The sequence below is a fragment of the Camelus ferus genome, chromosome 33 (genome assembly GCF_009834535.1).
Source record: "Camelus ferus isolate YT-003-E chromosome 33, BCGSAC_Cfer_1.0, whole genome shotgun sequence".
Classification (NCBI taxonomy): Eukaryota; Metazoa; Chordata; class Mammalia; order Artiodactyla; family Camelidae; genus Camelus; species Camelus ferus.
Window position 1 is genome coordinate 11,901,333 of NC_045728.1, and position 24,750 is coordinate 11,926,082.

The 24,750-nt window shown below is 52.2% G+C and overlaps 1 protein-coding gene across 3 annotated transcripts; it reads left to right on the forward strand.

Moving 5' to 3' along the window:
- The first annotated feature begins 3,793 nt into the window (after positions 1 to 3,793).
- SCN4B (sodium voltage-gated channel beta subunit 4) lies at positions 3,794 to 23,867 on the forward strand. Of its 3 annotated transcripts, XM_032472434.1 has the most exons (6): positions 3,856 to 3,999; positions 5,974 to 6,141; positions 13,542 to 13,714; positions 14,691 to 14,919; positions 16,434 to 16,563; positions 20,150 to 23,867. In XM_032472434.1, exons 2-6 carry the CDS (start codon positions 6,075 to 6,077, stop codon positions 20,241 to 20,243), a joined length of 693 nt encoding a protein of 230 aa, XP_032328325.1. In that variant the 5' UTR covers positions 3,856 to 3,999; positions 5,974 to 6,074; the 3' UTR covers positions 20,244 to 23,867. The 3 variants fall into 3 exon arrangements, with proteins under 3 accessions (XP_032328326.1, XP_032328325.1, XP_014406650.1); XM_032472435.1 differs by lacking the exon at positions 5,974 to 6,141 and having other exon boundaries at positions 3,794 to 3,999; XM_014551164.2 differs by lacking the exons at positions 3,856 to 3,999; positions 5,974 to 6,141 and adding an exon at positions 4,542 to 4,559.
- The last annotated feature ends 883 nt before the right edge of the window (positions 23,868 to 24,750 follow it).

Sequence of the window (24,750 nt, forward strand, 5' to 3'; positions counted from 1 at the left end):
AGGTTGGGGGCCTGTTTATAACCAGGCTATAAGCTCCTGGTGTTAATCCAATTGATGGATTGATTGGAGGCTGGAGGCAGAGAAGCCCCCTGTTCTCTGCCTCTAAGAGCCCCGTCAGCGAAGCTGCCCTTGAGCCCCGTTACCTGCAATGCCCCGTTGCCTGCAGTTTCCGACTGGAGCCGTGAGGGCTTATGGGGGAGGGGGGAGAGGGAGGCGGCGGGCAAGGGCAACAGGGGAGCCAGAGGGGGAGGAGGCTCCCTGCCAGGCTCTTGTTACTTAGGAGGAACTTCTCTCAAAATAGCTCTGGAGACCTCACCGGAGCTGTCCCTTTCCCTTCCTGCCCTGCCGGGGTCTTGGCTAGCTGAGAACTGACAGGGGATGGAATCTTCCTCCCACTCGCCCCGGGAGAAGGAGGGGCCGCCCCCAGGGGTGAGTGCCTTCTCACGTAAGAGCATCAGAGCTGCAGCTCTGTCCCCATTACTGCTGTGCCACTTCCCCCACCCCACACTGACCCTCACACCTGCTTTCCTTGCATGCGCCATCCTGCTCCCAGGAGGGCCTGGGTGGAGGCGGAGGGCAGGGATGGAGACGCTCACCTGGTCTCATGTGGGGAACCACATGAGAGCCCCTGCCCAGGGGAAAAGCTCCTTCCCCTTAAATCTAGGCCCTGTGTCCTCCCACCTAAGAACAGCTCCTGGCAGCTCCTTGGCATGGGGCCATCCCTCTCTGCATCCCTGAAAACTTACTCTTCAAGGTCTTTTTGAGCCAGGCCGCCCCACGCCTGAGTGTGCGTTACCCCACCACCAAGGATCTGGCCTGTTGGGTGCAGTTGGGGGCGAGTCCTCACCATCCTGCCCTCCAGGGGTTTCCAACAGGAGGAGGAGAAAGAGCCTCCTATTTTTTCACCTCCCCTCCCAGAGCCTGGGGCTCTTGTTTGTGAAGTGGGGTTAAATCAGGGAGGGCTCCTCAGAGAACTATTTTTCTAAAGGCAGGACAGAGAACTGACCTTTGGTTGCTCTCCCCCCGGCACACCCAGGAGGCTCCTCTAGGCTCAATTGATGCACTTGGGTTTTGAGAATTTTTGAAGAAAGTGCTCTCTAAAAGCAAAATTCCTAAAGCCACTAATGCATCTCTCAAGCACTTTTCCTGCCCAGCTGTGGAGCCCTCCTGATGTTCTTTAGAGGAAGGCTGGGGGTGCGGGGGAGGGAATCAAATAATGGGGGAGATTCTAATATGGGCTTTAAGAATCACTTTCTCCGTGACCTTGGATCACACAGTCTACCTTTCTGCACCTGTTTCTTCATCTCGGAGGCGTGTGGGTTTCCTAAGGACCCTTCCGGCTCTAAGAATTGGTGAGCAGCAGGGCAGCGGGGAAGGTGGAGATCAGGGAGAAAACTGGCACCTTTTTGTGTCACCAGGATCTAAAGATATCCAGGGAGCTCTGTCCCCTCCCCTCCCCCTTCTCTGGGCAGGGGTCACTTTCCTTCCCTTTGGCTCATCTCCTGTCTCACCTCAGCCTCCTGCTCTGAGAAACATGACCCCTGCTGTAAAAATAAAGTGGACAGCCTGGATGCCTGGCTGCGTTGATCTAGCGTCTGGGACCTTCTGGGGAAAGAGAGGGTGAATGTGCAAACTTGAAGACAGGAAGAGACTTGGCCTTTTGGGGGCCACAGACCTCTTTGAGACTAATAAGAGCTAAAATGTACCGCGTGCTGACACTATGCCCAGCCCTCTGCCAAACATTTCTACGTGCACTAGTAACCAGACTTCAGAGTCTGGTCCACTTCTGATGCCTGTGAGGCCTGGGGCAAGCGCACAAATGGAAATGACATATGTCTAAATATAAGCTGTGAATTAAGATAACAAAATGTTGAAACTGACCTATTATCTTCCTCTTTGGATTAATTTTCCTGGGTCTTAATTTTAAGGCCAGGCTCAAAACCCATTCCCTGGCCCACTCTTCTCTGGCCTTGTGGGGACGGGGTCTCTCACGCATGCCCAGGAACACTCCACCTGCATGTTAAGTTCCATCTGCTTCCCACCCTCTGCAAACAGCTGCCCTTGGCCCACTCCCCAGGTGTGCCGATGCACATCTGGCCTGGGCAGCTCTTAAGATGATGGACCAGAGGAAGAGGCCTGCTTAGAACTGGGTCATTTGAACAGGGAATTCTAGGGTCCCAGATGTCAGGAGCTTGGTCTAGAAGAGGAGGAGTATGGACCACCATCCCTCCTGTCCCAGGACCTACTTTTCCAGTGAGGAGGGGTATGGCCAGAGGAGGGCCACCCTGAGGCGGCCCAAACTCAGGAGCCCAGGACTGAGGCCCTTGCTGCCAGGTCTAAGGGTAGGATTGTTCTTACCAGTTGCGTGAGGTAAATATCATCACTTTCACCAGATTGCAGAGGAGGCTTCTGCAGGAGGTTGCATAACTTGCTCAAGGTCATACAGCAGCAAGTGCTGGAGCTGGGGCTGGATTCCCCAGGGCCACTATACCACTGTCGCAGTGACCCTGAGTGAGCCTCTCTCCCGAGACACCCCCCCCCTCCCGCAACAAAGACATTCAGCATTTCCCATACAGCCTCAGGGGGCCCATGATCTCTTTGAAGCCCACCAGGGACCCCGGGTTAAGAAGGTAAGTGGTGGTGGGGCTGTAGCCAGGATCAGGCCATGAAGTGGGAGCAGGTTTCCAAGTCTGGACCAGTCCCCAGACAGGCAAAGGATGGAGGGTCAGGGATGCAGACAGGACCTGTGGTGGAGGGAGGAGCTGAGGCGGTTGGGAAGGGGGTGCTGAGGAGGGGATCAGACATTACCAAACCACCCCAAATTGCACTGCTCAGTTGTAACTCAAGGCTGGCTGGGAAAAGGCTTGCTTGTTGGCAGTCTCACCGGGCGGTGACCCCCCTCCACCAGCTCTGAGGCCTGCCCTGGGCTCCTCCAACCCCACCTCAAAAGGGAAGCGAGGCCAAGGACGTTTTCCAAGATTCTGACGGACACTGGAAATCCTTAGAGGAGGATGAAGGGTAGGATCTGAGGGGGACCGCTTAGGTGGGAAAAATGAATAGGAGCGCGGCGGGCGGGTGAAGCGGGGTACGGATCGGATCCGTGGTTTTCGGCCTGATTCCCTAACAGGATCATGGTAATTTCCGAGGAGTCTATGAAGCAGTGGGAGACGGTGGTGGGCGGTGGCGGGAGCAGTTTGCAGTTGGACGCCGGGTCCCCGGGGCGCTGCACGGCGGGGCGAAGGCGGCGGGCGCACGCACGAGCGGGTTGGCGGCTGCAGTGGGCAAGCCCGCACACGCCACCGGCTGCGGCAGTGCCCGCTGCGGGCGTCCGAGCCATCCCTTCGCGGCCCCGGGAGAGGGAGCCTCTACCCACCCCTTTCCGTGTTCTCCAGCTGCCCAAAGCAGAACACAGCCTTCCAACACCCCGAAAAATCCCACCTCTACTCCTCCCCAAACTATCCTCCTAATTGGCAGCTCAGCACACGGGATGATGCGGGCGACTGCGGGCAGCCCTGCAGTGCCAAGCCGCAGCCGCCAGCCCGAGCTGGAGAGGAAGGAGGGGAGACCGGCCGGCCCCCGGGGCTCGGGGACCACGAGGCGGGGCGCCCCAAGCTCCGCGGCGGCCACAGCCCCTCCTGAGGTTGGAGCGCTTCCAGAGCAGAGGCTCAGCATCCTTCGGCGATCCTCCTGCTCCTGCTCCTCCTCCTCCCCGCGCTCCTCCTCCTCCCCGCGCCCTCAGCGGCCGCTCCCGCAGTCGGCTCCTCCTCCCCCTCCCTCCCCCTGCTCTCGCTCTCTCCCCGCTAACTTTCCCGAGCTCCGGCCGGCGGCGCAGAGCTCCCCGGCAGCCTCGGAGCCCACTGCAGACCGCGGGCTGCGAGCGCGGCTGTGCCCGGTATCCCATCCCCGCGCCCCTGGAGCGCTCGGGAGAGAACAGAACGATGCCCGGGGCCGGGGACCGAGGCGCAGCCCGGGCGAGATGGCTGGGCACCGGGCTTTTGGGTAAGGCAGCCCCAGCTTGGTTTCTTCTCTTGCCTCTTCCCCCTACCCTTCCCCCATCTTTCCCCAGAGGAGGGAACACTTAGAAAAGCAGTGCCTTGGACGAGGTGGGTTTTGGAGTGCGGCACGAAATGAGCACCGCTGTCACCGGCTTTTTGCCGGCCGCGGGCTGGGAAGGCTGTGCTCCCTGGGGACCGTGCTCGTCCCCCTACCCGCCCTATCGGCCCAGCAGTCTCGCGATTAGTTCTTTGCTGTCTCCAAGGCCTCAGCCCCGGGCTTCTGGAGCTGGATATCGCAGGTATCCCAAGTTCAGAGGTTGAAGATTGCTGGGGGAGGGTGTCTGTGCCTCGGGTGTAGGGGATGCCAGGTGGGTTGCACGTGTGATTGTTGGGATGGTGGTTTCTACCTCTGCCCAGAGCTGTTTGTAACTTGGCTGCTTGTTGCCCAGGCACTAGCCGTGCACCAGCTGGAGGCAGGGAGCTCCCCTTCCTCCTGGACCTTTTTCTGTTTGGTGCCTCTGCAGTCTACTTCCTCCAGCGTCCATTGCCTGCCCTGCAGACTAGGTGAGGTTGGAAGGACTTGGAAGCTCGTTTCAAGCCCCCTTTGGGGAAGGATCTTGCCTTCCTTCTTATAAAGAGATTCCGTGCAGTGTGTGTGTGTGTGTGTGTGTGTGTGTGTGTGTGTGTGTGTGTATCTGTTTAACCTGCTTCTGGCTCTTCATTTGGGGGATGAGTATGAAAACTGAAGAGACACATCCAAAGGACACAGAAGAAACAGATTTTTTTTTAACATTTTTTATTGATTTATAATCATTTTACAATGTTGTGTCAAATTCCAGTGTTCAGCACAATTAGAAACAGGTTATTAATATCTATTAATCCGCACACGATCGTTTTGAGTGTCAAACTCCAAGAGATTAGGGAATGATTTTTATTAGTCCAGCACGTAATCTCCTCATAAATCATAGCTGGATTTCAATGTAAGCCGACTCCATCTCTGGCACCCAAATCTCTTCCCGTTTCTATTTGTCAGATTTGGCTGTTGGCAGCTCCCCCCATTGGGTTGAGCACATGAGGTGGGCATTTGGGTTGAAAACAGGGAGACAGAAGTCTTTAAGGGCGGTCACTGCTGTTTCTACAAAAGTAAACTGTGCAGACCTGTCATGTTGGCACCTGGTGGCGGAGGAGGGAGACAGTATGCCTTTCACTCAGGAACCACTGATTCTGTGACATCCCTACAGCTGGGTAGAAGATGCTGGCGTGCTCTCTTGCACCTTAGGCACAGATGTGCTGGTTTCACAGTGACCCTCAGCAGTGGGCCTCTGTGAGGCCTGAGGCTCCTCTTCATGGGGCGGGCACAGTGCTGCTCCCTACCAGCTCCCCCTCATCCCATCCCTGATCAGCACCGGTTCCCACTGTGACTATAGCAGGGGGAAGAGCTCACTGGGGAATTCAAACTCACACAGTCATTAAACTAGCCACTGTCAATGCCTCTGTCTTCCTTTCCTCCTCTGCCTGGTTGGCTGGTGGGATGCCAGTGCCTGGGCTGTCTTCTGTAGGAAACCACCCCATACACCGTGTGTGTGTGTGTGTGTGTGTGTGTGTGTGTGTTTGCGCGCGCGCATGCATATGGGGATTGCGAGCAGATTCTTGGTACTTTTCTTGGGTGGAAGCCCCCACCTCCTTTAAGGACTGTTTAGCTGGTAGACTAGGGAGGAGCAGGGGTTTGGAAGAATCCCTGAGCTACCCTCTGGGAGCCCAGGAGACAGCACAGTGATCTGTAGGTGGGAGACTAGCAGGTCCCAGAACTGGCACCACCTGCTCTGCCTCCGGCCCCTCTGGTCTGCAGAGGGAGTACAACCAGGATCCCTCCAAACCCCCAGCCCCAGACCTTGCCCATGCAGCCACTGATAAGCCCTGACAGTGGCATTGCTTTGATCTTGGGACACAGACGCCATCCTTGCTCTCGGTCCCGCAGGGGAGATGCAGGGACAACTGGACAGCCAACTGGAAGAGGCTCCCTGGCAGCACCGGAGCTGGCAAGAACTTTGGAAACCATAGCACAGAGCTCCCCTAAGGATGAGGAAACCAGGTCCAGCGAGGGAAGGTGCATGGTCAATCGATGGCCAAGTGGGCCAGAATTCAGGTCTCTTGGGCTCTGCCACACCAACTTGCCTACCAGTTCACCAAAGTCTGGTGAAGGAGAAGGCCAGCAGGGACTGGGCTGATGCGCTGAAGAAGAAGTGCGGCGCTGGGGCAGGACATGGGAGGATAGAGGCTTGGGGGCCCACAGCTGTTGTTCTCTCCACTATGGAAACTGGGTCCAGAGCAGTAAGCTCCCAGGAGTCCTCTACCCCTCCCACTCCCTCTCCCCACATCAAACTTTGTCTCTTGGACTGAGACTAAAGTGATTTTTGATAACCAGACCAGACACCTTTTTCTTAAGTTGAGATGCTGTTTCCAAGGCTGTAGTATTGCAGCTGAGGTTTACATGGGCGCCAGCCCCCTCCTAAACATAGAACTGGTGATATATCCTTCCTGCCCACCCCTTCCTTGTTCCCTGATTTGCTCAATTGCTGTGATCTGTGTGTAATTATCACTTGTGAGGATGCTCTGTTGCCCAACCCTCTTTCCCTTGGTATGTATTTATTAAGGGCTTGTTTAGTGAGAAGGCAATTAAGGAGAGGGTGCTCAGTCCCACTCAGAGGAAGGAAAAAAAAAAGGTTTAGTAAGGGGTTCATGGAAAAGAGGATGGGAAACGGGGGAAGTGGAGGGAGCCCTCAGCTTTGAATCTGGAACCAGGGATTTGTTCTTTTTCCGGAGATGCAGGCCTGTGGGGTCTCCCAAGCCCTTATGCCTGCCGCTGCTGGTGGGATCAGCATGCTAGGTAGACTCCAGGCATAGATCCTCTCACCTTGGCCCATGGGCTGAGGGCATAGGGATCTCTGCATAAGCCATTGGCTGGCCGTGCTGATACACCCATTTGTGGCCTACAAGAGGAGGGAAATTCACACTACTTGGACTTGTTTGCAAAGCTGGTTTTGTTGAGCATCCAGGGCCATCTCAGGGGCACGCTTCTATCCTGGCAAAGCTCGTGGGGGTGGGCAGGAAGCAGGCAGGTTGCCTAGGGAGAGGGAGCTGAAATCTTTCCTCTGTCTCAGGACCCAGGGGCCTTGCCTGGCCCAGCCCTGACTCCCACAGCCCCTGGGGCCTGCACCCCAGAAGGGGTCTTGTCCTGCTGGCCTCGGCCCACTTTCTGCCTACCAGCTCTAACTCTGAGCTGTCTGACTCTCCTGGGGCCAGAGTGGATCAGCATCCCTATTAAAGTCAGCCGTGGTTCCACCTGCCATGCCCGGCAAGCCCTGGGAGCCTAACTTAGAGTGGGCACCACGCTGCCTCTCTTTCCTCCCTCCACCCCAAGGTGGGTGTCAGTGTCCCTGGATGTGAAAAGAGGTGGCAGAATTTTTCTGCCTTGGCATTTGCCTTGGAATTGCCTGATGGTGGCCATAGGATCCCTGTTGGTATGAGTATTTCATAATAACACTTGCATGGACCAAGTAATTTTTTACTTTCATTAAGCTTTGGAGAACCGAGTCAATCCTTAGACTAAGCTGCAGCACCCAGATGAGATGGGAAGGGGCCAATCGGAAAATTGCAAAGAAAATGGCTGCTCTGAGAGCTGCCCAATGGTTAGGGTCCTTCAGTGAGCAAAGGCAAGGCTTAGGGGCTTAGGACTGAATTCCAAAGGCTCATGAATAGGAGGACCTGCTCATCCATCCCATGAGGCCAGAAAGAGGCCCCCAACCCAAAACAGACACACTGCACACCTTGAAATTCTAAAGAGTTTAGTTTGGGACAAAGCAAAGAAAGTCCTTCTTTCTCCAGGGAAATGGCCACATGGCAATAATTACCTCCAAGAAGTAACACAGGGTGAAAGTACAAAGCAATGTGTGGCCACTATGGAAAGCAGTCTGAAGATTCCTCAAAAAACTAAAAATAGACGTACCCTACGATCCGCAATCCCACTCCTGGGCATACATCCAGAGGGAACTCTCATTTGAAAAGATACATGCACCCCAATGTTCACAGCAGCACTATTTACAATAGCCAAGACATGGAAGCAACCTATTGTGTCCATTGACAGAGGACTGGATAAAGAAGCTGTGGTATATTTATATAATGGAACATTACTCAGTCATAAAAAAGAATGAAATAATGCCATTTGTAGCAACATGGATGGACCTGGAGATCGTCATTCTAAGTGAAGTAAGCCAGAAAGAGAAAGAAAAATACCATATGATATCACTCATATGTGGAGTCTTAAAAAAAAAAAGGAAAAAAGAGGACACTAATGAACTCACCTACAAAACAGAAACAGACTTGCAGACATAGTAAACAATCTTATGGTTACCGGGGGAAGAGGGGTGGGAAGGGATAAATTTGGGTGTTTGAGATTTGCAAATGTTCTCTACTATATATAAAAATAGATTAAAAATTTTCTGTATAGCACAGGAGACTATATTCAATATCTTATAATAACCTTTAATGGAAAAGAATATGAAAACAAATATATATGTGTGTGTGTATATATATATACACACATACACATGACTGGGACGTTATGCTGCACACCAGAAACTGACACATGGTAACTGCTTAAAAAAGAAAAAGAAAGAAAATTAAAACAGTATGTGAATGGCTTGGAGACATGGAAATATTCTTGGCTGACACTGGTCATTAAGTAGGGATGCCCTGGTTACATCTAGACCTGAGATGGGGGCCAGCTCTGTCCCCACCCTCCTCTTAAACACTATCCCCTTCTACCTGCAGAGTGTCCAGGCCAGAGGGATGGGTCCACTGAAGCCCTTCTCGTGTTTTATAAGCTCATGTTTTGGCTTTATACCAAGCTGGGGAGGAAAAAAGACAGCCATCCCTCGTTCAGGGATGGAGCACCGCTGACTTTCTCAAGGTCAGCAGGCAGAGTGGGGCCTGCCTTCGGCCGGCTGACCGGTCCATTCTGGCTTGGTCATCCTGCCAAAATACCTCCTCTCGGGATCCTCTAGTGGATCTGTACCTTGACCCCTACCTCGTCCCCTCTCCCCAGTGCTGGTTGGCAGGTGAGAATGCACAGGACGCAGGCCCCTGGGCTTTCCTGTGCACAAGCCTCCCAGACACAGCCCACAGGCCTTCCGTCCACTGGGAGGGCATGCAGGGTGAAGCCAGGCTTGCTCATCCTCTCTGATGCCTTAACTTGGGCACAGACTCTGAACTTCTCTATGGAAATGTCTCTGCCTTTCCTTTGTCCCCTCCAGGCTATGGTGGGAATGGCAATGCTTCACTCTGGGAGTCTGGGCATCCTGAGTGTATTAGAGTTAAGTCATCCACATAGGTGCACACTAATCAGGCAGAAAGTTGCACTGTCATGAGCCAACCTTAAAAAAATAGCTTCTGCCTCTGTTTTGGACTTTTTTCTCCCTCTTTTTTTGCTTCTATTTAAAGCCATCAAAAAGATATCAATTAAAAAAAATTGAAGTATAGCTGATTTTTTCTCACTTGGTTTTTTTTTATTGACATGTAACATTATCTTGGTTTCAGGTGTACAACAAGATAATTTAATATAGTATACATTGTGAAATGATCAGCACAATAAGTCTAGCTAACATCCATTACCATACATAATAACATTTTTTTCTTGTGATGAGAACTTTTAAAATTTGTTTTCTTAGCAAATTCCAAATATGCAATGCAGTATTATTAACTATAGTTACCACGCTGTATATTACATCTCCATGATTTATTCATTTTAAAAATTGACGTATAGTTGATTTACCATGTTATGTTAGCTTCTGGTGTAATTCAGTTATATATGTTCTTTTTTCATGTTCATTTCCATTACAGGTTATTACAAGCTATTGAATATCATTTCCTTGCTATACAGTAGGACCTTGTTTGTATACAGTAGTTTGTATCTGCTAATCCCTAACTCCTAGTTTATCCTTCCCTCCCTCTCCCCTTTGGTAACCATAAATTTGTTTTCTATGTCTGTGAGTCTGTTTCTGTTTTGTAAATAAGTTCATTTGTATCAGTTTTTAGATTCCATGTGTTAGTGACATCCTATGTATTTGTCTTCCTCCATCTAACTTCACTTAGTATAATCATGTCTAGGTCCATCCATGTTGCAGCAAATGGCATTATTTCATAAAAAGATTTCACTTTTGATATGTATCTTTGGTGCTCAGCCCATGCTGGCTGAGGCTGGGGAGAGGGAGTTGGTCTCTGACTTGCATTCCCTCACCTTCCCCGGGATCCTGACACTGGAGGCTGGCGCTATGGCGCTCAGGCCCCGAGGGGGCGCTGTGACCATCAGGAAGCTGCCTCCTGAGAGCTTCCTGGTCACAGCTCTGCACTCTGTTCCTTGGTTTGCGAGGGCAGCGGAGTGGGGGTTGGTGCGGGTGTAGGGTCAGAAGCAGAGCTGAGCTCTCCTGTCAGAATGTCAGAACACCATCTTCTAGGCTGGAGGGTGGAATCTCATGGTCTGTCTCCTGTGAGACCTCTGGGCAGGGGTCAGCGGGTGGAGAGGGGAGAGGTAAAAAGGAAACCTTAGGAGTGCTCAGGAGAGCCGGCCCAACAGCAGTGTTCTCTTGGAGAGGCACCAGCACAGAGTCGTAAAAAGCAGACCTGTGTCTGAATACTGCTTATTCCACTCACCAGTTGTGTGGCCTTGAGCTGGTTAATCTCCCTGAGCCTGCCTCTTCATTTTGTATACTGGGGATAAAAATAATAAGTACCTCACAGGATTATTATGAGGATTAATTGAGACAGTGCATATAAAATGTCTGTCCTATTTTACAGCAAGTGTTCAATTCCAGATTCACCATCTATTATGTGGCCCTGGGCAAGTTACCTAACCTCTCTGAGCCTCAATTTCATCATCTGTAAAATGAGAAAAATGATACCTACCTTTTGGCATTCTAATAAAAGTTGATAATAGGTAGAAATCCTCTAGCTCAGTGATCCTCAAAATGCCATCCCTGACCACAGCATTCCCTGGGAACTTCTTAGAAATGCAAAATTTCAGGCTCCATTCTAGACCTATCAAATGGGCTGAGCTAGCTGTAATTGCCCTCCAGGTGATTCTGATACTTTCTCAAGCTTGAAAGCCACTGCCCTAGAAGAATTCCAGGCACACAGGAGCTGATCAAAGAATGAAGGCTAATTGAAATAACCTCTCAGCACTAATTGGAACCCGGGTGGGCAAATCCTGCTATTTTAGGATATGAGGAAGGTATTGCTTTTTGGTTTTGGGATGCTGGATGTGTCTCTTTGATTTTAGGCAAGTCATCTACTCTCTCTATGCTCACTTGCCTCGTCTGTAATATGGAGCCATTATAGTACGTCACTCATAGCACAGGTATGAGGATTTAATGTGCCCGGCATGTAGTATATGCTCAGTAAATATCAGCTGCTGTTAACAAAGGCTGGGAGCGTGACTGGGATCCTTGGTCACAGGGTGTTATTTCTGAACTTTGTGGTAAGAGCACCCCACTTTGCCTTCAGCAGCTAGGGGAACAGGAAGGGGCCAAGGGGGCCCTGAGAGTGGAGCCCCTCCTCTCATTTAAAAAGCATTGCCCAGTGGCACCAGGCATTCTTATCTCATGTGGACAAAACAAGAGGAAACTGGTTTATGATGCACCAGGAGGGCATTAAGTTCAACAAAAGAGGTCCTTTGAGAGTGAGGATGGGCGAAAGTGCAAGGTTGGTGACCTGTAAAACAAAGACTGACCTTGGCTTGCCTTGGGAGCTAGAGCACTTCTGGGAATTACCTGCAGAGCTGGGAGCCCACCTGGACTGAGTGGAAGTTCTCAAGTGGCACAGCCATGAAGCCCAGTCAGTGCAGCCAGGTCTCCTCCCGGTTTGGCTCTTGGCTGTCCTGTGTCTAAAATCAGGTAGTGGCAACTTGGTGTCTCTAAAGTGGAGCAGTCTGGGTCCTTTAGCTACGAGGTTCTGGGAATGCCAGGCTGGAGGTCTGAGTCATTGAGAGAAGCTACAGTCTGGGAAGAGATGCCAGGGAAACTCTGGCATAGGAGTTGGTGCAGCCCATTTGCCCACTAGCCCTAGAGTCAGACCCCAGTTCAGATTTCAACTACTTCTAGAAGTTGTACACCTTTGGCCAAGGCACAAGGCACTTTGCTTCTCTGAACCTCATTTTTCCCACCTGTAAAAGGTGATGAATACAGACACTTTACAGGTGTGAGGTGAGAATGACGTGTGATTACTCACATAGAGGATTAGCAAGCATCCGGGCCCAGGAAAAGGTCATTATTCTCCAGATCACAGGGAACCTGAGAAGGACTCCCTCTGAGTCCTCACCCAGGCTGACCCTGGGTGCCTGGTTCATCCAAGGGCAAGAAGAGCTAGTTTCTAATTCCAACCCTACTCCTCCCCGTGACTTTGAGGGACAGTGGCATTTTATCAAGGACTTTGTAGGACAGGAGGACCAGATTCCCTTACAAGAACTCATGAAGCAGCAGGGCTGGTATTGATACAGATGTGGGAAAGCGGCGGGGTGCACGGGAGTGGGCTGGGGGGTGGTGCTCGGGGGGGGATGCTCCCAGGATGAGAGGCCCAGGTGGGCTGCCTGGAGTAGGGGGCAGGACTGGCCACTCCGGATCAGGAGGGGAACATGGGTGCAGCTCCCTCTCCCTGCTTGTGTGCATCTGGTTGCCCAGAGCCACGCTCTACAAAGGGTCTTCTGCTTTCTTACTTTCTCTATCATTGCTTCACTCATTCTGCACTTGCTGCTGCCCAATGCCAATACGATGCCAATACGTACTTGTTCCACCCCTCCTCTCCTGATGCCATCCCAGCCAGCTCTGTTTTCCTTTTCTTCTCGGGGTCTGGCTCGGTGGTCAAGCAAGGTCCAGCGGGAGGCGTCCCTCTGCCTCTCCGCCCCTTGGGGCAAGTGCAAGCCGCCAGGGTTGGTGATGAGTGGCCGCGGGGCTGTGTCCAGGGACCTTGGCTGCTGTTTTCCTCTTTTTCACCTCATGGGCCACCCTCATCCTCCCAACACCGCCCCTCCCTGCCCCCCCCGCAAAAAAAAATCCCCAAAATGTAACATACAGAGTCCTTGGGGAAATTCCCAGCACGAACGGGAGGCACGGGCCCTGTCTTTGGGGCGGTGCAGGGAGGGCACCTTTAGGGGCAGCATCCGCAGGTTAGGGGGGCGCAGGCCCGAGGCACCGTGGCAAGGGCCTGGCTTTTCTGGGCTGGGGTGACCCCTGGTGGTCACTTAGAATGCTACAGGGGCTGCTAACTGGCTCAGAAGTCCATCCTGCCCAGGCCAAGAGGGAGAACGAATCAAGGAGGCGCGGGCGGGGCCCAGGCAGTGTCAGTGGAAGTAAAGAGAACCTTCCTCCTGACCCTGAGGGTACCAGAGAACTCGCTGCCTGATCAAGCCTCTCCACTCTGCCCGAGAGCTCCCTTCCGGGGCTCTAGGCTGGAGGTTTAGGTGGGATTTTATTAAGAAAAGTGGTGCCCATCACACAGGTCTCTTCCTGCTCCCTGTGTCCCTGTCGCTGGAGGTATCTGTGGGAAAGGCCACCACCATCTCCGCGGTCAACGGCACGGAGATCCTGCTGCCCTGCACCTTCTCCAGCTGCTTCGGCTTCGAGGACCTGCGCTTCTGGTGGTCATACAACAGCAGTGATACATTCAAGATCGTAAGTAGTGGGGGAAGGGACAGGACAGCGTTGATGCTCCACCCTTCCCTGTCGCCTCACCCCTGCCTCCCATCCCAGGCTCTGGTCTTTTCTGAACTGACCCCAAGGTGATGGTCTTCAGAACCTTTTGTCACCCTTTCTCCCAGTATTCTTTCCAGAGCCTGTCTAGGAAAATCTAAGTGGGAAGGATGCTTAGATTGTATTGCCAGAATTTGGGGTCTGTTGGAATTCTTGGCCAGAGTCCCCTGTCTGGCCTGAAGACTTACCTGAAACTTAGCTTGAGTAAAAATTAATAATTTTAAACACAGGGGAGAAAAGATCTTTGGAAGACTTGGAGAGGGGAATGAGGAGAGTCCAATGGGAGAAGGGCTGGGGAACAGGGCTTGGAAGGAAGGGAAGGGAAGCTGGGGAAGAGAAAGAGATGTGCGGGAGCAGGGACAGGGCTGTGGCCAGGGGTGGGCTGGTCACTCAGCAAGTGTGTACTGAGTACTCACTCTGCACTCTAACAGGGGATCCGAGACAAACATCTGGAAGTCACAAGAGACTAACTCTGGATATAATTAAACTCTGAACTCAGAGGGTGCTAACACACAACACTGTGGAATTGATCCACTTCTTGATGGAGGGCCAGAATTCAGGCAGACAGGGGACGTTGGCAAGGGCTGAGGGCAGTGACAGAAAGAAACTAGTGTGGTATTTGCAGGAGTCTTTATATAAAAGGCTTTTACAAAGAAAGCAGTAAAAGCTGTGCTACATTCTAGGGAGACCTTAATAACAGAAAGTGAGTTTAACTTGAAGCAAGTAAAATCCAGGTTAGACAGGCAGAGCTATCGATACTGGAAGGAAGCCAAGAGGGAGGACTCTTCCTGGACCTGGACAGGGAGGTGCCCAAGGAGTGGGTTGGAGTGATGTCATAACTCTTGAAAGGACCCTGATTCTTTCTCAGCCACCTCCTCTCTCCCCTCTTTCCCCACAGCTCATAGATGGGACTGTGAAAAATGAGAAGTCTGACCCCAAGGTGAGGTTGAAAGAGGATGATCGCATCACTCTGGAGGGCACCACAAAGGAGAAGATGAACAATATTTCCATTCTGCTGAGGAACCTGGAGTTCAGCGACACAGGCAAATACACCTGCCACGTGAAGAACCCCAAGGAGAATAATCTTCAGCATCAGGCCACCATCTTCCTCCAAGTTGTTGATAAATGTATGTAGTGGGGGCCGGGACAAGGGCAGTGGAGTTGGAAGGACTAGGGGGAAGGTATCCAGCTCATGGTGAAATGGACCACACTGGTTTTCCTTTCACTTTGAGCTTTCAAGAGCTACTGGACTTACATCTGGATGCTGGAATAACTTAGCTCGAATACTTATTCTGCCTCTGAATAGCTTATGATATACACTTAGGCCCTCTGAGCCTTGTTTTTCTCATCTGTAAAATCTGCATTCCCCTAGGGTTGTTGTGAGAGTTACAGAAGCTACATGGCAGTGTTTTGTGATGGGTAAAGTTCTCTGTATGGGCTGATTATTACTATTCTTGTGTATTCCATTAGCAACAGCTGATTGAATGCCGGGTATTAAACCAAAAAGTGCAATGAATGATATGCAGTGTTATTCCTCTAGGAATTTACAGGTCTGAATAGGATGAGGACAGGTCAACCCGTGACTGAAAAAGGGGCAACAGAAGAAGAGGCACAGGCAACAGAGATTGATAAGAAGGGTCTCTCCCCTCCAGAGCCTCAGTCCCAGTTAGAGATGCCAGTCTGACACAGGTGGAACAATTAGACAATGAGGAAGCATGTGATGATGACGCCACATGACCCCTGACACCAGAAGTGTTTACAGAAAGGGCTGGAGGAATTAAGCTGGGTGGGCTTCATGGAGGGGGAAGTCTGGAAGGCTAAGGAGGCACAGACACAAAGAAAAAAGGAAGGGAGCCTGCTCAAGAATCCTGTCCTGATGGTGCTATGTATTTTGTGTACCTGCGGGTCCACTGCTTTTCTGGATGATATGAAATTTCTGCAGAGGAGATGCTCGTGATTCTGGAAGTTTTTGAAGTCAGGGCCATTAGGATTCTCAGGAGGACTGAAGGTTTGAGAAAAAGAGAGGAGTCAAAGATGACTGCCAGGATTTTGGCTAGAGCAACTAGAAGGATGGGGTTTTCTCATTGGAGGTGGGGGGGCTGGGTGGAGCAGGTATGGGAAGTTAGGAGTTCAGTTTTCAGATGAAGGAACTGCGGCTGGAGGGGTTAAATGACCAGCTCTAGGTTACCAGCTCATTAATGATCGTTGAAATCCTGTAGTTAAAATCCAGACTATCTGACTCCAAAGCCTACTGGCCACACAAGAGGTATCACAGGGGCATTCTCAATTTTTTCTTGTGGGCAAAGGAGACCTAGAAAGAGGCAATGACTTCCTCATGTTTGGGGATCAAGTCAAACCGGGGTGCCGTGGGCCCCGAGTGAGTTATTTCAGAATTTGTGTGGGTGTCTGTGAGAGGGCATGTGTGCAGAGGGAGAGGGGAGAGGGTCCTCTTCTTGTACCTGAGCCTGATGGCTGCCATATTCCAGCTTTTCCTGCTTCCTCCCTGGGGAGGGCGGGGCCTGAGGTGGGCGTGTCCTGGATGTCCAGGTTGGAGGCTGTGGAGCCCTTGGGTTGCCATGGTGCTCCAGGTGACCGCTGCTCCCCTTCTCCACCCTCTTCTCTCCCTGCTCTGGCTGTGAAGTGGAAGTAGTGGACAACACAGTGACGCTCATCATCCTGGCTGTCGTGGGCGGGGTCATTGGGCTCCTCATCTTCATTCTGCTGGTTAAGAAGTTTGTTGCCTTCATCATCAAGAAGACTCAGGAGAAGAAGTGAGTTGACTCCTGCCCTCCCACCAGTCCACCATCCACTCTTATATCGTGGGTGTTCTCAGCATCTTTTCATCCACCGTCATCTACCCCCATCCGCCTTCATCCTTCCATCTATCTCCTAATCCTATCCTCCTTTCCTAATTCTACCACTCTCCTTCCTATCCCTGCAACCCTGCTTCCATCTTCCAGCCCCATTGCTAATCTCCCTCCCTCTTCCCCATCCTCTCAGTAGGTGTTTGTTGAGTACATTGAATGCGCTGAGTATATAAATACAATCCACTTGCTAGTCCTCATTCCCCTGTCTTCCTCCCATCCTGCTAGCTTCTCTTTTTCTATTTGTACCACCCCAATCTAAAGTCTTACCAGAGGATTTAAGAAGCTTTTTTTTTTTTTTTTTAGATCAGGGAAAATATAAGATTCCATGTACAGAAACTCTAAAATGGGAAGATCCTTTAAGGAGGATGGGAGTCTCTTATTGTGAGATTCTGAAAATTCAAATGAGGGAGATAAAAACAATCTAAAAAGGCTGATATGAAAAAAAAATAAAAAGGCTGATATGGCCACCCAGGAAACCCTGAGATAGATTCAGGTAGAAGAACAGACATCTATACGGGGAAGGGGAGGAGAGATGGGGAGGGGGTACAAAGGGTGCAGCCCAGGCCCAGAATGGCCAGAACAGGCAGGCTCCATGGCAGCAGATGGTGAATGCTGCAAAGCCAGAGCAAGGAAATGGCGTTTGAAAGTTATGTTCTTAGCAAGAAAGAAGAGACAGGCCTGCCATTGGAGCAGAGAGGGTGAGAGTAAGAAGGAGAGACAGGAGAGAAGGGGGAGATACTCTCTTTGTGTTGGCTTCATTCTGCTGTGTTGAGAAAAAGGAATTAGGCTGGAAAGGGCAGAAATGACACTGGTCAGGAAGGAAGGCAGCTAAAGGCAGGGAGGGAATTTTAAGGACCAGAAGAGGGAATGGGGAGCAAGGAGGCACTGAAATGAGCTCTTGGGTTGTCTGCCTGAGCTCTTGAGTGGTACCAGGAGCATGGAGCTGGACCAAATCCTGCTTTAAAAATTCAGTCTTACTATTGATGGTGAGTAAAATTGGACAACACATTATTCAACATATAAAAGCACGTGGGAAAGAAAACAGTGATCCTTGGGAGCCGCCATGGTTTCATGGAAAACAAGGCAGGTGAAGTGTTTTCTTGCTGGGGGCACTGGAATTGGCCCCAGATGCCACTTCCTGTCATTTGTCACATGCCTACCACATGTTAGGTCCTCCACCTGGCATTTTAATATAATATACATCATTTTTATTTTACAGTTGAGCAAAGTGAGGCTCAGAGTGGTTAAGTGACTTGTCCAAGGCCACACAGCTAATAAGTAATAGAGCTAGGATTTGAACCCTGACTTGTTTGCTTCAAAGCTGAACCCACTGCCACTGTACCCTTCTGATTCATGGGGCAGGTCTAGAGTTCAATCAGTCATTCATTCGGTGACTATGTGTACAAGGCACTGTGTTGGTGTTGCAGGAAGTTCTGGAAGGAATGAGGTTCTGCCCTTAAGTAAAGAAGACAGGACATGTACATGAAGAAGTGTAATATGAGGTAGAGGGACCAGGGCCAGCAAAGAGGTACACCAGAATGCGGTAGGGGTTCAGGAGCGGGTGGAATACTAGGGAAGGATTTCTGGCCAAAGAGATGACTGTGGTCAGCCTTGCAAGATGGATATAATTTAACCCTCAAGGAGGGTGAAGAGAAGGGTGTTCTGGATGGGGAACCACTGAGAGCAAAGACAGAGAATCTGGGAAGTGGGCATGTTCTAGAGAACAAGACGTTTGTTGTTGTTGTTGAGAAAGTCAGGGGTGTGGTAGGGAGGGGAGAAGCAGCCTGCAAAGGGGGATGGGGACAGACCCTTAGGGACCTGGGAGTCCAGCCTGAGATTGGCTTTCCTCTGACGGCAGAGGAGCTGGGGAGGGCTTGTAGGGTCTGGCACGATCAGAGGGCCCCGGAAGAAAGGGTCTGGCCTTGGTGGGTACAGGGCCTGGGTGGGGAGAGGCTGGAGGTAGAAACAGGCCGTGGGGAAGCTGGAGAGGGGTCCTCTGAGCAGCGAGGAGAGCCTGCATAACAGGAGAGATGTGGCAGCTTCCTGAGAAGACAGGAGGTTGGGGGCAGCACCTCACCATCAGTTCTGGACTTTCACACGTGGGTGCAGTTCCCTCTGCCTGGAATGTCTCCTCCCTCTTTTCCGGCTCCTCTTCTTGGCCTCAGCTTAAATGACACTTCCAAAGAGACGTCCCTGACCCCAGAAGGAGTCTTCTAGGTTGAATCCCTCCTTGGTCCCCCCATCCTATCATTTACCACATGATATTGCAATTACTTGTGTAATATTGTATCCCTTGGGAGTCTGCAAATTTTCTGAGAGCAGGTGCCATGAAAATTGGATGCCCTTCTAGCCTGACACAGTGCCTGGTAGCCAGTTGGTTCTCAGTAAAGAAATATGGTCAGTTAGGTGGATGTGAATTAGTTAGGTTGACTATACCTTAGGTACAGAGATAGACAGACAGACAGACCCATCTGAGTAGAGGTCTTCAGTGGTCTGCCACAGGGCTCTCCTTGCCCATTGTTATTATTAAGATTTGAACTACATTAGAAATGATATACTTATCAAATTTCCAAAAACCTAGTAATTATGATGGAGAACAAAATTGGGATCTAGGAAGATCTTTATAGGCTTGAGCTCTGGACTAAATCCCGCAAGACAAAACTGAGGAGGACAAGTCAAGTCCGCCGTGAAGCCCTCACGCCCAGCTACACAGCCCAGGCTGGGCGAAGATGTAGTTTAGCAACAGCAGCCGTGAAAAAGACTTGCAAGTTTTCATGAGCTGGAAGCTGGGAGTGATGTCGCAGTCAGTCTTCCCTGGAGAGCTCTGTGCGGCCTGGGCGCTGCTGTTGAGGGAGGATGTACTTAAACGGGAGCATGTCCAGTGCAGGGCAGTCAGGGCGGTGACACTCCTGGGGGGTGTTTTCCCACCCAACCGTCTCTCCTTCCTGCTACCTTCTGTCCCATCGCACCGCCCTCTGGCCACACCTCTTGCCCGTACCTGTGACTACTGTCTCATTCTTCTGGGCACTGCGAGCTTGGGGAGGAAAGGCCTGTGGGGCTCTGGAAGACTCTCTGCCCTGGGCAAACTGCCTGGTGCCTCGGGCCTTTCCCCCGGGTTGGCACAGCCTGGGAATTACCCCTCAGCCCTGACCCCTGGGAACGGCACCTGGTACCCTTGCCTTCGTCCGTGATGAGATGGCCGGGGGCTGCTAGCCTTACTGAGACCTTCCTGTGGGTCAGACGCTGTTCCAGGTGCTCACTGACTCCGCCCAGCAACCCCATGAAGAAGGGGCCACTGTTACAGCCATTCTCTGGATGAGGAAACGGAGGCAGAGAGGTTAGACAACCCGACCTCTGGCTACCATAGCTCTACAGAAGGGCAGGGAGAGGGCCCAGGCCTGATGCCCCAGGCCACGCCGCCCCCCACATTTATGCATCACTCTGGCTCCTCCTCTCACCAGTGTCCCCCTCCCTCCTCTCTCCCTCTCAGGAAGGAGTGCCTCGTGAGTTCTTCAGGGAATGATAATACAGAGAATGGGTTGCCGGGCTCCAAGGCGGAAGAGAAAGCACCAACCAAAGTGTGAGCCCTGCTTGGGGCCAAGCAGCCTCGGGGAGCCGCACTTTCCGGTGATGAAACTGATGCTTGAGCAGTGTCCGTGAACCCACGTGCCTGAGACATCTGCTGCTTGGCTCAAACTGTAGTCTTCCCCGGCGGCGGGAGAAGCTAGGGTCCTTGCCCAGACTGCCCCAGCCCCTCCCCCGCCAGGGCTCCCCAGGGACAAGGGCTGGCCAGGGGAGGGGGGCCTGTGGAAGGTTTAGGAGAGGAAAAGAGGCACTGGGGAAGTGTGCAGGGCTGGTCTCCTGACGTCCGGGTGGATGGGCTTCTTCAGTGTCCCCACCTTGTTTAAGGAATGCCTTGCTTTTCCTCCCGACGTTTCTTTGAGAGAGACTTGGGGGGTGGGCAAGGTCTGCCCCAGTAGCTGGACCCTGTGTGGGGAGAGGCCAGAGGTCTCTGTGCAGGATCTGGGGGTGGGAAGCTTTGATAGATACTTGGTCCCCCACATCCCTCTAATGAGGAACTTCCCTTTCCCTGCACCCCTGGGTACCTGTCTGCCTTGGTACCCCCCAACCTGCTGCTCCTCTGAACTCTCCAAGCTAGGGCTGCTGCCTTGGTCTTGGGGGGGCGGGTCCCAGCCCACCTGGTTTGTTCCTCTGATCCCTGGATTCCGGAGGCACTCATGAAGGGGCCTGTCAGGCCTTCCTGGAGCACTGGAGTGCCACCTACACCTTTCCTAGCATTTCTCCTGGGAGGGTCAGGGCTGCAGAGGTGGGCCTCTTGGCCACAGAATGCCCACCCCCAGGCCTGCCAACCCCAGCGGCTCCTTAGCATGGCAGGACCACCCCCGCTCCTGGGAACTCGGGCCGGCTCTGCCCTGCTCCTCTCCCCAGAAGCAGCAGGTGGCGCCATCTTGCTTGAGGAGTTGCTCCTCAACCCTCCCCTCCCGCTGGCTGCTCCTCCTCGGCCCCTCCAGCTTCTGCCGGCCCAGGGTTGTTCATCTCCAGCCCTGTGTCAAGGCTCGCCGTCACCTCAGGGGGTTCTCTTGCTTTGGACAGGGAGGGCCTTTGGGATTTCTGGCTGCTTCCTGCTCAGCTGTGCCCCCTCCTACCCTGCGGTTGGGGAGGAGCAAGAGAGACTGCCCACAGTTTTCCATTGTTTTGCCAAGCGCTGGTTTGCACACCCCTTGTGTGTGGGGCTAGACTGTGCCTTACCTCCCGAGTCCTAGCTTCTACCATCCCTCCTCCCTTTAGCCCAGACGAAACAGCCAACTCGGGTCGGGGGTGAGGGGCGGCGGTGAGGGGCGGCGGCACTGAGGAGGGTTCCCCACCCCCCCCCCCCCAGGGCCATGCAGGGGACCAGGGAGCTGAGTTGTGTCACTCACAGCCCCTTGGCCAGTGACTGGGTCTTAGGGACGTCTCCCAAGCACTCCCGTGTGGTCCCTGACGGCATGTGGTGGTGTCCCCGTGGGTTGAAAATGATGGGGGGATGGTGGGGAGCAGTGATAGCAGAGGTCTCCACCATCTGCTCACTCCCTCGCTCTCTTGCTGGCTTTCTGACACTGTTGTCCTCTGGGCCCCTGAGAGGGAAGAGAGGGGAGTAGCTTCCTTTTCCAAAGTGTATGGGGACTGTCTGGGGACTGTCTGGGGACTTTCCCTGGCAAGAAGCAGCAGCGAGCTTCCCCAACGGTGCAGCTGGGGGAGGCTGAGAACAGCAGGACCTGCAGGGCAGCCAAGGTTGTGGCCTGTGGCCCTCGTCCAACCTGATGGGCTCACAGGGTCCCACTCTGATCTGTCTCTGTCCCTGGTGTCCTCCTTCACTCATCCTGGGCTCAGGTTTAGGTTTTCCTGGCTTTGGGAGCAGACAGACCAGAGCCACAGTCATTCAGGAAACTTCTTACAGCTGCCTTCATGCAAAACTGCTTTCTTCTCCTTTCCCAGCTTTAGCATTTGGACAGGCAAAGTGTCTTGGTCTCCTCTTATTCCCTTGAGAGGAAGCCAAGGTGTACAGAGTAAGGGAGAGGAAGAGCATCATCCTCTCCACTCCTGGGTCTACTAGTGACTGATAAGTGGGTCATACATCTCCTCTGGGCTCAGCTTTCCCCATCTATAAAATGGGCATAATAATACTTACCTACCTCACAGGACTGTTGTGAGGCTTGGCAAGTTTTGGTGTAAAAAATTGTTTTGGCTTGGAAAGGGATCTAGGAGTCCAGGTATTATCATAATTAGGGAGATTGTTTCAAGTCTGTCCTGTGTTCATCAGAGTCCCATCCCCATAATGCAAACACACGCAAACACACGTACATGCACACACGCACACACATTCTCTCTCTCTCTTCTCTGTCTCTGTCTCTCTTCTCACCCTTCCCTCTTGGAATTATTTGAGTTTCTGTAGTGTTGGAAACCCTGGCTCTGAGGCTTTGCAGCTTCTTGTCCATGGCTTTTGTGTGGTGGTTTTCCACTGAGGTAACTGGGCGTATAGTGGGGACACTTTTGGTTGCCCCAATGCCTGAGGGCTCTGCTGGCATTTAGTAAGTGGGGGCAGAGAATGCTAAACTTAGTCCCGACAATGAAAAGCGTCCTGCCCAGGATTAGACCCATGGAGAAACTGGCATGGACTTGCAGTAGAAGATGTGTAGGCAAAGCCATCTTCCCAAGCAGACCCTCAGTGCATGCAAGTCTCGGGGTGATCTCCGGGGGCTGGTGAGGCTGTTTTCATGGCTTGTGGGCTAGAGAGAGCCATTTACAGAGTTGAACTTAGGACTGGTTCACATGCAGCTGCACTGACTGTAAAGTCAGGAGACTGCAGACAAAGTCATTCCCAGCTCCCCGTCCTTGATCCCCAAGGTGCTCGAGAGGTCTGGGAGAGGGGTGGGTGGAGCTCAGACTTTTCGCATCTGGCTGGCTGCCCAGAGCTGGAGGCAGAGGGAGGGGTGTGAGAGGGAGCCGCGGGGATGGTGGCAGCCGAGGGTGTGCGTGGAGTGCGTGTGTGGAAATGTGTGACTCTGGGGTGGGTGAGCTGCACATGGAAGTGGGGCTGTGTGCACGTGTGTGGAAAGGCTGAGCGTGCCCGAGATGGGGGAGATTCTGCACATTTCAGGAGCCATCTTTCCTGACCTGAGCAATACCTGTTGTGGCATCTGGAGGCTGAGACAGGATAAGAGACAGAGGGGGAGGGCAGCCGTGCTCCTGGGCTCCGTAACGCCATGACTCCATCTCGTTGTCACAGACAGCTGCTGTTGGAGTGCTGGGGGGAGGGAGGGCCAGCAGGGGGACTTCTCTCGGGAAATCCTGCAGCTTGCTTCACTTCACTTTGTCCCAGGTTGGAGTCCCTACCCTCCCACCTCCCACCTGATATGCAGTGCTTTTGACTATCTTATGCATGGTTTCTTCCTTTGGCTTGGATGACAACAATACTCACAGTCAATTTCCTGTATAACTATAGATCCAAACAACGCAGCACAAACGGGCCTCGGGGAGGCCTCAGATCTGCAGGTGCCTCTGGGAGGCGCAGGTGTGCACACACCCAGCACTGACTTGTGTTCAAGCACAGAATGAATGTGATCACACTGTCTTGCCTTGACAACATGTTTTGCATTGTAGAATTTTATTCAGCTTGGCCTTGGATGAAATAAAAATTATGTTTAATAGAAATGGTTTGGGGTTTCTATTTTTAGCTGATTGGGAGTTGGGTTCCAGTTCTTTTACTTGCCAGCTGAGCCTCAGTCTCCTTGAGACAATCCCTGCCTAGATGGGATAACATGTAAAAAGTCTAAGAAAGTCTGGCACATTCACAGGCATTCAGGTCATATTAGTGCTGATAGCTTCTCTGGAGAAGTTGCAAAGATGGCCCTCTAATACTAATAGAAATTGCAGGGGCCCTTCCTGTTGTGATGACCTTGGCAGTGATTCTGGTACCACTAAATGTCATCACATCCCCTTCCCCGGACCCTTCCACCCAGGTTAACATTTATATCCAGGTGAAATGTACAAGGTCAACCTTCAAGAGGACAAGCACAGAACAACTTACTGACTGGCATGAATGGGAACACTGGGCCCTGCCTGGCTGGTCCCTCCAGCTTGCTGTTCCAGGGGACAAGCTGTCTGGGGGACAAGCTGGCATGGAGGAGGGAGAAGCTTAGGCATCTATCCCAAGAATGACTCTACCCATGGGCATTTCGTATGGTCCATCTTAAATGATATGAACATAGATTAACCAGGCACTCATGCCTTCTTGCCAACTGCTGGGCATAAGACCAGTCGGGGAAGGAATCATAAATAAGTATGTGTGTGTTTGTGTCTGCTCAGATTCCTGGATTTTATCCTACCATACTTTCTCATGCCATAGCCCTCTCTCCAATGAATTCACCTCAGACTGCATTTCAAAGGGTTTCAAACTCTAGGTCCTCAAAAGATCTCATTAAAAGACTACTCCTCAATCAAGGACCCCAGCAAGGCAGAGGTATGAGACCTCTGAGTTTCAGCAGATGTTCCTGACAGCACTGTTTTCTCAGCCCTCAGCTCAAGTACCTG